The sequence below is a fragment of the Aethina tumida genome, chromosome 1 (genome assembly GCF_024364675.1).
Source record: "Aethina tumida isolate Nest 87 chromosome 1, icAetTumi1.1, whole genome shotgun sequence".
In the NCBI taxonomy this organism is placed as follows: Eukaryota; Metazoa; Arthropoda; class Insecta; order Coleoptera; family Nitidulidae; genus Aethina; species Aethina tumida.
In genome coordinates this window covers 46,939,504-46,951,974 of record NC_065435.1, presented here as the reverse complement: position 1 = coordinate 46,951,974, position 12,471 = coordinate 46,939,504, and the positions used below count along the sequence as shown (strand labels likewise).

The following is a 12,471-nucleotide window of genomic DNA, read 5'->3' as shown; positions in this document are numbered from 1 at the left end:
TTACGACTGTTGTTAAAAATGGCGAATGCGCAACCAATCCAATAATTAATTACTATTAAACAAATTCTACGAATAAGTTGATTATATTAAAAGTAATTTATTTTATCCACTGTTAGATCCATTTTTAACAGGTGCTATTTAATTTTCTTTTAATTAATCAGTAAAGTAACCTCTAAAATATTATAAAAAATATGATTTTGATGTTTAATAAATGTTTAAATATCGTGAATGCGCAAACAAATTGTATAATTACAACTACATTCAAAAGGAAATTTATTTTATGTTTTCAAATATCTTATCCTAATTCATTTGAATGTTTCAATTAAGTTTTTTGTCTCGCATCCACCATTTTTACAACTGTTGTTAAAAATGGCGAATGCGCAACCAATCCAATAATTAATTACTATTAAACAAATTCTACGAATAAGTTAATTTTATTAAAAATAATATTAATATAATATTAGTATAATTTTATTCATATTATAAATTATATTGTTATATATGTTATAAAAAATATAGAATTTAATATCATGGTGACCTCACCAATATTGGAATTTTATTCGAAGTTACTTACTCATTCGAATATTTGAATATTTTGTGTATTAAAAATATTTCTATGTATATTATTATCATTTTATTCAAATTTCTGATAAAATTCGAATTTTATAAAATACAATTATTCAAATATTTGAATATTTTATTTATTAACAATATTTTCTATGAATATTGGTATAATTTAAGTCATATTAGTAATTTAATATGAAATATAATAATATAACAACTTCTTACTAGAGTTATATAAAAGTTAATTAATATAAAATATAAATCAAGTTAATTAATTTCGAATATTTGAATATTTTGTGTATTAAAAATATTTCTAATAAATATTAATTTTATTCAAATTACTAATTTTATAAAATTCAATTCTTCAAATATTTAAATAATTTATTTATTAATAATATTTTCAACAAATATTATTTTAATTTTCACCAGGAGTGTTTGAATTTTATAAAACTTAATTATTTATATAAATTAAATCGAATTTTATAAATGTCAATTATTATAATATATGAATATTTTGTTTATTAACTATATTTTCAATGAATATCAGTATAATTTTATTCACAAATTACAAATTAAACTTTTAAATTGACTCTATTTATTATAAAATAAATTTATATTTCTATGGATCATATTTTAAAGACGAATTGTTATAAAAAATGTGGAATTTAAGCGTTAATTATTTAAATATTTCAATGAATTTGAAAGACAATATTTTTAATGAAATTAGTATAATTTTATTTAAATTATAATTAAATTTGTTAGTTTATCTGATAACCAAAATGAATCAAATTAAGACAACTCTACAATAAAAAATTTTTTTGTAATTTTGAAAAGTGTAAAATTCAACTTGATGTGATCATTAAGTTAACTAAGGTCACTAAAAATATTCATCGTTGATATTACGATAAAGTCAATACTTTGTACAAATAATTTATTGTATACACGTATCAAGCTTGAAGCAGCATAAAACTGAATATTATTTAAATATATTAAATGAAAGTATTAAGTATGAATGAACTTTGCAAGGTACAACTTCTGCGCGATACAAAGTATACAATAATCTTATTTAAAAATCCAATAAACCTTTCGTAATAGATTGATGTGTTACAGTCACGAACATTGAATTAAGCCGAAAATAAAAAAAGTTTCGTTCAGTAAAACACTCCGGCCATATTTCATCTCAAATACATATTAAAACGTTGAGCAATAAAGTAAATTCTTGCAATGTTATATTCCAATTACATTTCGTAATACTGTTCGAATGGGAGTATCTAAAGCACACGGTAATATGTCAGAACTTGTTGTAAGTGCCATATACTCGAACAAATACCTACTAAAATTCGATATAAATGCAGGCACGGAAAAACGGAGGATCTGAAACATCGGCGTGTGGCTTCGAGGATTCCACATCCACGGAAGATTGGATTGAGATTGGACCGATGATACTTTTAAAAGTCCATATTTTAAAGTTGATGCGCTGGGATCAATTTCGATATACGAAACGGCGAGACCTTTTATAATTTTACGGGTGATAAATGGCTTTCTAATTTTCTAAGACCGTAAAATTTTTGGGTTTCTATGCTTCGGCCAACCCAAAGTGGCGATTAATGAATCACTAAAATCAAAACTGAACGGCCGAATTTTACGACAAAGACCCCGTATTAAATACAAGCGATGACAAGTTCTTAATCAATTTTATTATGATATAATTATAACAGCTTTAGTTTATGTTGCCATAATGCCAATGTAATTAGCAATTTAACATCCGATAACATGGCATTTACATAAACTAACATTTCAATTTATCGATTAGAGTTGAACAGGAAAAAAACTAACTGACGTTTTGTGCAAATTTAACTATTATTTGTTTATGCAAATTAGGGTAACGGGCACACATGTAATATTAATAAAACACATGTGTTACTCACTTATGCACATTCCTCATAAATTTCTACCTACAAAAACGTCTAAAACAGTCCGACCCAGATTTATTTTCATTTAATTATATTATATTCTCATTCATTTTCTGCGACCATTATTCATCAGTCAGAGTCATCCCTGACAATAAAACCTTTCCCTGGGAAGGGTAAGGCTGAATAAATATTTAAATATGGTTTCTTGTCCAAAAATCCTTCAGCCGGCATATAAACCCTTTTTTTTTGCTGGAGGTAGGACATCAATTCAGGAAGTTTAATCGATCGGAAATTGTGGCATTCAATCAAACAAAAAACCTATTTAAATAAATAATGATCATTATTTTTTAACAAATCCGAGTTTATTCCTAATTAATGTGATCATAAAATCGTGTCATTGGACCTTATTTTACGGTTAAACAAAATGTAGTGCTTTCAATCACATCGCTTAAATAAAAAACTATTTGAATATACAGCAAGCATGATTTGTATGTTATCATAAAATTGTTTCGTTGAATCTCATTTTACAATTGTTACGAATCGATTATATCGATTTAGTTCATTTAAAGCCAATTATATTTGCAGTAACCGGATAAAATTGTTTATACCCATGAAAGAAATATGGAAAACATTCCATTCAACAAGAGTAATCACAATAAAATTGTAGAGGTTATTTTAATTACGCACATGCCTATATGTTTTAAATGGGATCATTTTAGTCAATTAAAATTTAATCTGGATTTTGAACGTATCCAAACAATAATTTTCACAGTGTTTTTTACCGAATTTTTTTGCTATAATTTTCACCTCTTTTATTTGTTAGTGTGGAATTTCAAATAATGACATGTTGAATTTTAATCACTGAAATATGTGTACGGCACATTTTTATTAGTTATAGGCGACCAAACAAACACTACTTTTTTGTAATTTATAACAAAGGTATGGCAATATATTTATTGACTTAAATTCCATTGTTGACATTTATTTAATAAACGTTTGACAATTTTCCTAAAATATGACAACACATGTAAATGACACTAAAATTAAATGCATTCGCATACTCCGGTCAAAATTTAATGTAAAATGGAGTATATATCGGGCTTGTGCGTCTTCTTCGGCCAAATATGCATAAAGTACTGCAAGTACAGCACACCGCTGGTCATCGACATAACCATGGACCAGTTTCTACTAGAATCCGTGGTCATAGTTTTGCACGCGTTGGTTCAGTTCTTTCTGGTCGTGCATTTCATTATGTGGAAGGTGGAGGCCGAAGGTAAGAAACTGTATTATGGGCCACGGTGAAATATAAATTTCCACACACATTTACAGACCTGGCAAAGTACCAGAGAGAACGGGAAAGGTTGAATGCAGCGGTGCAGCCCATTCTGGATCACGTGCCGAGTGGCACTTCGAATATATCCGCTGTGCCGGTTGACGATCCCGAAATCACCGAAAATTTTTGCCATCTCATAACCATGTCCGCTTCGCAATACAAGGAACTACAAAGCGGCGCCGTGATTCCGAATCCTTCGAATGACGAATGATGATTTCGCTGTGAATTTCAGTTTTATTTTGAAGACTGAGATTCTGACGTTGTAAATTTTTGTTGATACACTTTCCGATTTTTAAATATTTGAATAGAAGAAACTGATGAATAAATTATGATGCTTTATAAGTGCAAATTTTCTGAAATTTACTGATTCGAGGGCAAGTTTATAAGGATTTTATATTGTAGGTCATTTACATTTGATTAAATAAACACGTGAATACAAAGAAACTACCGTTTTTAAAATCATTAACAAGTCATCATGGATTAAAAATGATAACCTGAGACATTTCAGTAAACAGGTAACTGCTTTATAATAGAAGCCTAAGTGGCAAAACAAACTTAACCCGTAAAGCAAATTACTTTATGTATTATGTAAATTTACACTCATACATACCATTTCATTATTTTTACGTATGAGACGTAAATTCAAAATAAAAAGCATTAAAGTGGCAGTTAGTCATTTGAATTATTAATATATTTATCAACGATCTATTATAGAAAAATGAACACGTTTATTTTACTGTCAATAATAGCTTTTTTATTAATATTCTGCACGTTATTAGTTATGCATGCTAAAAAGCATGCGTGCAACTAATCTAATTGATAATTACCAAATTATTTTTCGGTGTCAAGTTAATGTATATATAACCTATTCCAATAATGTCGGTAGTTCAGTGCCGTATGGCGTGACTTACACAATTTTATCCCGGCAATTTGTGCGCAGTATCCTGCGAATTTTGTATATATGCTAAACAATAACATACTACACAAATTAGGTTTTTATAATGGTACGAAATGACTAAATCATTTTGTGACCCAAATTGATGATTCCATTATTAGTTCCTTAACCTCGCACTTAATTCACTTTGATTAAATTAGTTGTTCTTTATATAGATGCAATGAAAAGCTTATAAGAATTTTAATTAGAAGAAGAAACCATTCCGCCTTTTAATTAAAAGTGAAATATGTTTTGTTACATTATCAAAACTTGTTTATATTAAATTTTCAGAGGATACTAATTAAATTGTAAAAATATGTGTTGTGTGAGCAGGTAACATGTGTTCAGCAACCTGTAAATTTATAGAGGTATGAACAGCATTTTGCATATTAATTTATAAGGTGTGTTATTGTTTTAATATGTAAATTGATAATGATATCTGGGTATTAATGGTGTATTATAGCAATTAAATTTGGCAAAGTTTATCGCAAGGGTTAATTTATACTATAAAAAGGTATTATTAAAAGCCAAAGTTTTGGTAAAGTAAACATGAGAATTGTTATCCCTGTAAATTATTTTCAAAATGTTCATAATCCTTGACGAAAAAGAAAAATACGACATATATGTTACATATGTAACACTACCCACATGTGAGGACTCCTGGGCCCACCGAAATTTCTTATGGGGTATCCTTATATTTTATAAAATAAAATGTAAGCGGCGACGAAAAAACTTGTTTCGAAATTTGAGAGGCAAATGAAATATGAAAAAATGCAGCTGAACATAACAGATCCGCGTTATGGCTGCGAGCAAGAGAAATTGTGAGAATTCGTTACAATATATCCTTATCTCAACTGTGTTACACACACATTGGGGAAAACAATAATAATGGTCTTTTTATGGAATATGTAAAGCCGCACATCGTTCTCTATTCTAGAATAAACAAAAGAAATCATTTTGGTTTTCTACGATTTGGTTGCTAAATTTTTGAATGGAAAAAATGCTCAACATCACTTCCTAAATTCACCTTTAGTGTCGTTTGAACTATGAAGAATTATGGGGAAATAAGCTTCTCTATGGTTAGTGTTCACATTTGTACTAAATTTTTTTTTATTTTAATAACAGCAATAATAATTAAAAATTGTTTTATTCAGCACATAAATAATGTAAAATATTCAAAATAACATTTATACAGTATATCAAATAAATATTAAATTCAGTTTTTCAAATAAATCAGTCGTTAAAATGAACAACAAATTTTACACATTTTAATAATTTATTTACATACATTGTTGATGTGTGTTTTTGCCATAAATAATTGTGTGTACATAAATATGAGCAACATTAATATTTCAGCAATTAATATCAGAATTAATACATAAAAAATGATTTGTTTTTTAAATAAAACAGTTGAGTTATACTTACTTGCAGGCGACATGCAATTTAAAACTTGGATTAAATACAGCAGTATCACGAAATAGACGACGAGATGTCCCGCACTGTGAGCCATTATAAAGAGTTTGGGAAACGAATTTAAATCATGACCATCGCACAATATCTGTGCGTTTTTGTTTGAAGTCCAACCATTTTCATACGGCAGCCGACCGAAATGATTTTCAAATTTGCACAATTCTGAAACAAATAAATATAATCGTTAAGCAATCACATGACTATTTGGCTGTAATTAAAAACGTTCGTTTATTAAGGCACGTACAATAAAATATTCAAAACCAAATAGTGCACACAGGTTCCACATAGAAATATTTATTAATAATTTGGCCAGTAATGCCATATGAATAATATAAACTGCTAAAAGTTTCTCTGCCAAACCAAATCCGACGTGAAGCGTCAGTCCAGAATTATATATTAAAATCTTCATGTTAAAAATGTTAGAGCTTAAATGGGGTTGCGGCAAACGTAATACTTCACAGTCAAAAGTATAATACATTTGCTTTATCTTGCGCTCAGTTATGTTCTATTCTCACATAATATACGATCTTATACATTTTCTCAGATTTACGTCAAAATTTAGTTAATATTTATTGTCTAAAAGAAAATAATAGCAAAACTAGTATTGCGCGAAGAGATTCTAAAATGTCTTGAAGCGACCTAGATCTTTTACGCTTTTGAACATTTTATCAGCCGGCTACAGTTTTAGTTGGCGTTACCTTTGGGTTTTTATTATAAATATATGTAACATGACCTGATTCACATAGTCGAACTCCGTGTGAGTGTACGTATACGTTTTGAAAAAGGAAAAATTTACCAAACTTATTTTTAACTTTCAAGATATCCATCTGAATGTTAACGTCTATCGATACATAATAAAACTAGACATCTTTTGAAAGTATATCCAAGACAAATCATATTTGAAATATGGGATGTCTAACTTTTTATTATACACTTCTTGCAGATGTTTGAAACTTTTATTTTAACTGTAGTTCAACAAGTTATGCAGTTTTTCAAAAAAAAAAAAACCGTATGAGTACATTTTTTAATTTCTAAAATCAGGAGACAATTATTTACGGAATATCATGGAGCACAAAGTTACTTACTTAGAATGTTAAATATTTGTATTGCAAATACTTCCTTACCAAGTACGAAAACGAAATTATATTAGAAATTTTGCACATTTTAGAACGTCAAACATGGCGAAAATGCTCAGGTCACATTCATCGCGAGCAGCATAAAATATAAACCTCACAGTACATAACATTTGTCAAGTTGTACCGAAAAGGGCAATGTTTTAAAATCATCATAATTTAACTTTGTTTGTGTGCACAAATTAAATAATGGCCGGGTTTTGCAAGAGTTATTAATATAGTCAGAGTTTTGACGCAGCAATATGACTTTATTATCTCTGCATGTGTTAATGTAACGAACATTTTTTGGAATTGTCAATGTTTCCATTTAAATAAAATGTTTACATCATTTAAATTGGATATTTTCAGTAACGATTGACAACGGTTTAGCATGATTTAATTTATTTATACTGCCATTGGAAAATATTTTTTCTCTAACCGTGTACATACAAATTAAAATTCCTAAAGACCCTAATTAATTAAAATTTTTAGAGCTAATTCGTGTAGAGTTTAAAAAATGTCAGTGTGACAGTATTAATTAATTAATTTTTTAACTATTTCATGCACTCACTAATATGCTCATCCATAATCAGACAAATAATTCGTAATGTAGACAATAAATCAACTAAGGTTTATCACTGTAATTTATTTAGTAAACTAATTACACATCTTAAAAATACCGTTCACATTTTCTCGGCCAATTCTTTGATTCTTTCTCCCAGTTTCACGGTAGTGTTCAACATATCCTTCATCGATTCTGTTAAAGTTTGTGTAACTTCTTTTAAAGATTTAACTGTTTCCTCTTTTTCTTCAATTTTGTCGTGTAATGATGTCCATGAGAACTGGCGTATCAGTTCCTCATCAGACTCCTGACAGTCCTCGGACATTTCGTGTGGTAATTATTGCTTTCAAATTTGAGTAATTATATTTAACCATGGAGACCGAAACAATCAAAAATTATTTAATTGTCTTCATCCTCTGTCCTTTCTAATATTCAGATAAATTGAAGCCCTAATAGTGTAATACAATTTCATTTGTGCAAAACACCACTGAATTATCAAAACATTAAATTTTATTAAATTGCAACTTAAATTTTCCTGCGTTAGCATATCTAATCGCAATTACTAATTTAGGAACCACCAAAAGGCCTATCAGATAATTCCTCTCCCCAAACAGATATTTGCCTTTTGCCATGTATGGTATTTTACGGTGTCTCCAGGGAATTAATCACCTTTGACGTGCTCTTGTGTGAATTTTTAAGCAGAGATAATTTAAAGGTTAACCCGTGACACAAACAAATCCCACAAGCAAACGTCTGTCACTAAAACAACACCACAATGACAAATCGCAATCCAATAATTTAAGTAAAAATTTGGCTCAATCAAAATCGAAAATTAACATCACTCAAAACGTCCGACTGTGAGTGACGGCGAAACAAAAGTTTCTTTAAATCGCACAACACGGGCCATAACTCACAAATTAATCTAAAATTTCGTAGTAATTAATCCAATTATATTCCGTAAATTTTACTTACCATTCGAAAAAGCAATTTTAAATTATGCATGGTTGTAATAAAGCTATTCAAGGTGTATTTTAAGCTAGTCATCTTTACGTACTTTAGGTAAGCGTCTGCTGATAAATTTCAAACATTTTCACGCCCCCATGATTATATGTATTAAAATTTATCGATTCATTAAAATTTGACGACGTTTTATTTAAGATACCAAAACACTTAAAGAGTTGAAAGTGTAAATCTATTTTTTAATTCATTTGATAATTTAAAAATATATAATCATAATAATCAGAAATATGGGCTTATTTTGTTATCGATTTCATTAAAAAGTGAAGATATGGGTTTTATTTAAGACACTAATATACTGAACATGAAGAACAGGAAAAAGTAAAATATTTTTTTAATTAATTTGTTAATTTAAATCTATAATCACATCCCCATGATTATATGTTATAATATTTTGTTATTGATTGACAGTATAAATTAATCTTTTAATTCATTTGTTATTTTAAAAAATCCAATCAAGCCCCTCCTAAAATTTTGCTATCGATATCCTTAAAAAGAAAAGATACTGGTTTTATTTAAGATACTAAAATACTGAAAAGGAAGGAGAGGAAATATATTTTTTAATTAATTATTATCGATTTCATTAAAAAACGAAAATACTAAAATATATATAAAAGTAAAGCCCCTATGGTTACATATATTTATATTAAAATTTCGTTAAGAAGTAAAGATACTGGTTTTATTTAAAATACTATAATACTGAAAAGCAAAGAGTTGAAAGGGTAAATTTATTTTTTAATTCATTTGATAAGTTAAAAATATATAATCAAGCCCCTATTGTTCTATGTGTTAAAATGTTGTTATCGATTTTATTAAAAAGTGAAGATAATGGTTTTAATTAAATATATACAAAAGCAAAGAGTTGAAAGGATAAATTAATTTGTTAATTCATTTGTTAATTAAAAAAAATCCAGTCACGCCCCTATAGTTATATATATTAAAATTTTGTTATCGATTTTATTTAAGATGCTAAAATACTGAAAAGCAAAGAGTTGGAAGAGTGAATTAATATTTTAATTCATTTAATAATTTAAAAAATATAATTCAGCTCCTATTGTTAAAATTTTATTATCGATTTCATTAAAAAATGAAGATATTGGTTTTATTTAAGAAAAATATTGAAAAAGAAAGAGTTAAATTTATTTTTTAATTAAACTGATAATTTATATATACTAAGTAATATCTTAATATTCTTACAGATATAATTTCATTAACAATAATCTTCATTAAGGGTAAATAATCAATTATCAAAACCAATTTTTATCCTTTTTGTTTCAAATAAAATTCTGGTAAAAGTGATAAAATATTTTTTTTAATTTATCCATTCATAAATGCATATGTGATGAGGAATATTAAAAAAAATAATATATAATAAAATATTTATTATACATTTTTAAATATTTTAAATAATATTTTAAAGAACTTAATATGTTTTAAAAAGTTAAGTAACCGTTGTTAAATATAAAATACATTTTTTGCACATAATAAAGTTAATAGAGCAATAAAAATGTTAATGGCTTCCATAACGTTAGATTTAATAGAGCTAGCAATGTATAATTTGTACAATTTTTTAAAGTAATTTTCATAATATCAAAGTATTAGCAACTTAGTTTGATTTTGCTTTTCTGTACTGTGCCGCCCTCTACTATGATTTGTTACATTCAGGAAAATATTTTCAAGCTTAAATTAATAAAATAATAAATAAACCTTACATTTAAACATTAATTAGTGGTCTTACATATACATAAAATAATATTTAAATATACAAAAAATAAATTAATGATTAAGGTAATAAAATTAAGTTTTAAATATTATTAAATTAACTATTTAATTAAATATAAATTAAATACAAAAATAATCATTTGTACGATTTTAATATGTTTTACAAAATGATTATTTATTATAAATCTGGTCACAAAAATTAAGTCTAACAAAAAATAAAATAATAAATTAAAAGAAAATAAATTACCTTATTAATTTAATCCAATGCCAACTTAACAATTATGTCACACAGTCATAAAATACCACAAATAATATCCAGGAAAAATTCCTCAAAACTTCACAAGATATAAATATTTTTTTTATTTTATTATTCGTTAAAACTGTGGTGCGGTGTTCAAAAAGAGATGAGAGGTGCTGAAACGCGGAACACGTTTCGTTGTCCGTTATCGTCAAACTTCGCGGCGACGGAAACCACACTGAACTTTCCTTCTTTGAGTCAACATTTGAACCGGGGCGCAGTATCCATGCGCAACAGTTCTGCTGCTGCAATTCGTGGGAATGATAAAATTTGCAGGAATATATGGCCATATCCCGAACATCAAATCTCGAACATTCAAATCTCGAGATGAGGTTTTCGATGAGTGGAGTGGTCATTTAACAATAAACACGGATTGGTTTTTTCTTTCATTTTTCATTTTGCGTGTTTCGACGAAGACTGAGCGGCATAGTTTTTTCAGTTTCGCACTCTTTAATGTATTCCTGCCGTGAAATTTGATTATTCAAATCTGCACAGCAATAATATACTTCCTATTTTAAAATATTCACCTCCCCTAGTGAAGGTCTTATTAGAAAGTCTAATTGGGGTGAACCGTTTTGTTCCGGTTCCTCCAATTAGTCGTCACCTGGAAATTCCCATTTAAACCTAAAAAAAAATCAATAAGCCACCCGAATTTCGTTACAATAAATTCTTCCGAAACTGCCGTCATTCCCGCTCGGCACGCCGTAATGTTGTGTTAATAATTATTTTCGATTATCCGATGGAAATTTGGGCGGCAGGAAGTTGAGCTCTTAATGAGAGGTCAAATGCGGTCAGGTTTGGCGCACATTCATAATACCTGACGGTTACTGCAGGTTAATTTCATATGATCCCAAGACGGTCACTTCCCAATTCAATTATGCCCCTACAACAAATAACCTATCATTTATCTTCATACCATGGCGAGCGAATGCCGTTGTTATCGGATACGTTGCGAAATGGGGGCGTTTTCAGACGGGTATTAATAGATTGTTTATCTTAATTGTGCGAATTTTAATAAAAGTCCCTGCTGTAATAAATCCGGTGCGCATTTCGCATTGCCATCAGTCATCCGACCAATAATTTCTATCATTACAGGACATTGAAATGCGTTAGTTTTACGTTTTATTAGTTAATATCGTGGTTTCATGTCATAAAATAAAATAATTGTATCATATTTCTGTCAAATTAATGCACGATTTACATGTTGATGTCCAGTTATGTTTCCTACAGTACCGAGCAAAAGTAGAAAAACATTTTTATTTTCTAATTTTTCGTTTATAAAAGCAAAAGAAATTGATTCATTTTATGTTACGTCATTTCATGTTACGTCAACAATAAAACACACAAAGTAAAATGTTTTAAACATATATTAGTAATTTCATCCATCATCAAATATTTAAAGAAACAAATTTATTTTTTTATTTTTATATTAAAATATGTTAATATTTGGTGGCATATCCCTTATTTTTTATAACCTCTAAGCATCTATTTTTCATGTAGGTATAGAGTGCGTAATAAGAATAAAATTATGAAAGGGTTGAAAAAT

General features: G+C 28.1%; 2 protein-coding genes across 2 annotated transcripts in view; one reads left to right on the top strand and one right to left on the bottom strand.

The window, feature by feature from the left end:
- The window catches only part of LOC109598989 (lachesin), a 33,813-nt gene extending 22,733 nt beyond the window's left edge, over positions 1 to 11,080 (bottom strand). The window contains exons 1-2 of the mRNA XM_020014903.2: positions 10,875 to 11,080; positions 6,170 to 6,376 (exon numbers count right to left, since the gene is read on the bottom strand). Of these exons, the coding sequence (XP_019870462.1) occupies positions 6,170 to 6,254 (85 nt within the window). The 5' untranslated portion in view covers positions 6,255 to 6,376; positions 10,875 to 11,080. The remainder of the gene's footprint in view (positions 1 to 6,169; positions 6,377 to 10,874) is intronic.
- LOC109598998 (uncharacterized) lies at positions 3,508 to 4,239 on the top strand. Its single transcript, XM_020014916.2, has 2 exons — positions 3,508 to 3,750; positions 3,807 to 4,239. Exons 1-2 carry the CDS (start codon positions 3,561 to 3,563, stop codon positions 4,019 to 4,021), a joined length of 405 nt encoding a protein of 134 aa, XP_019870475.1. The 5' UTR covers positions 3,508 to 3,560; the 3' UTR covers positions 4,022 to 4,239.
- Positions 11,081 to 12,471: the final 1,391 nt, after the last annotated feature.

Bases quoted from the DNA above. Each gene is read 5' to 3' on its own strand.
- LOC109598998 (XM_020014916.2), top strand. From the start codon at position 3,561: ATGGAGTATATATCGGGCTTGTGCGTCTTCTTCGGCCAAATATGCATA. The intron at 3,751-3,806 runs GTAAGAAACTGT...ACACATTTACAG, and splicing joins GTGGAAGGTGGAGGCCGAAG to ACCTGGCAAAGTACCAGAGA.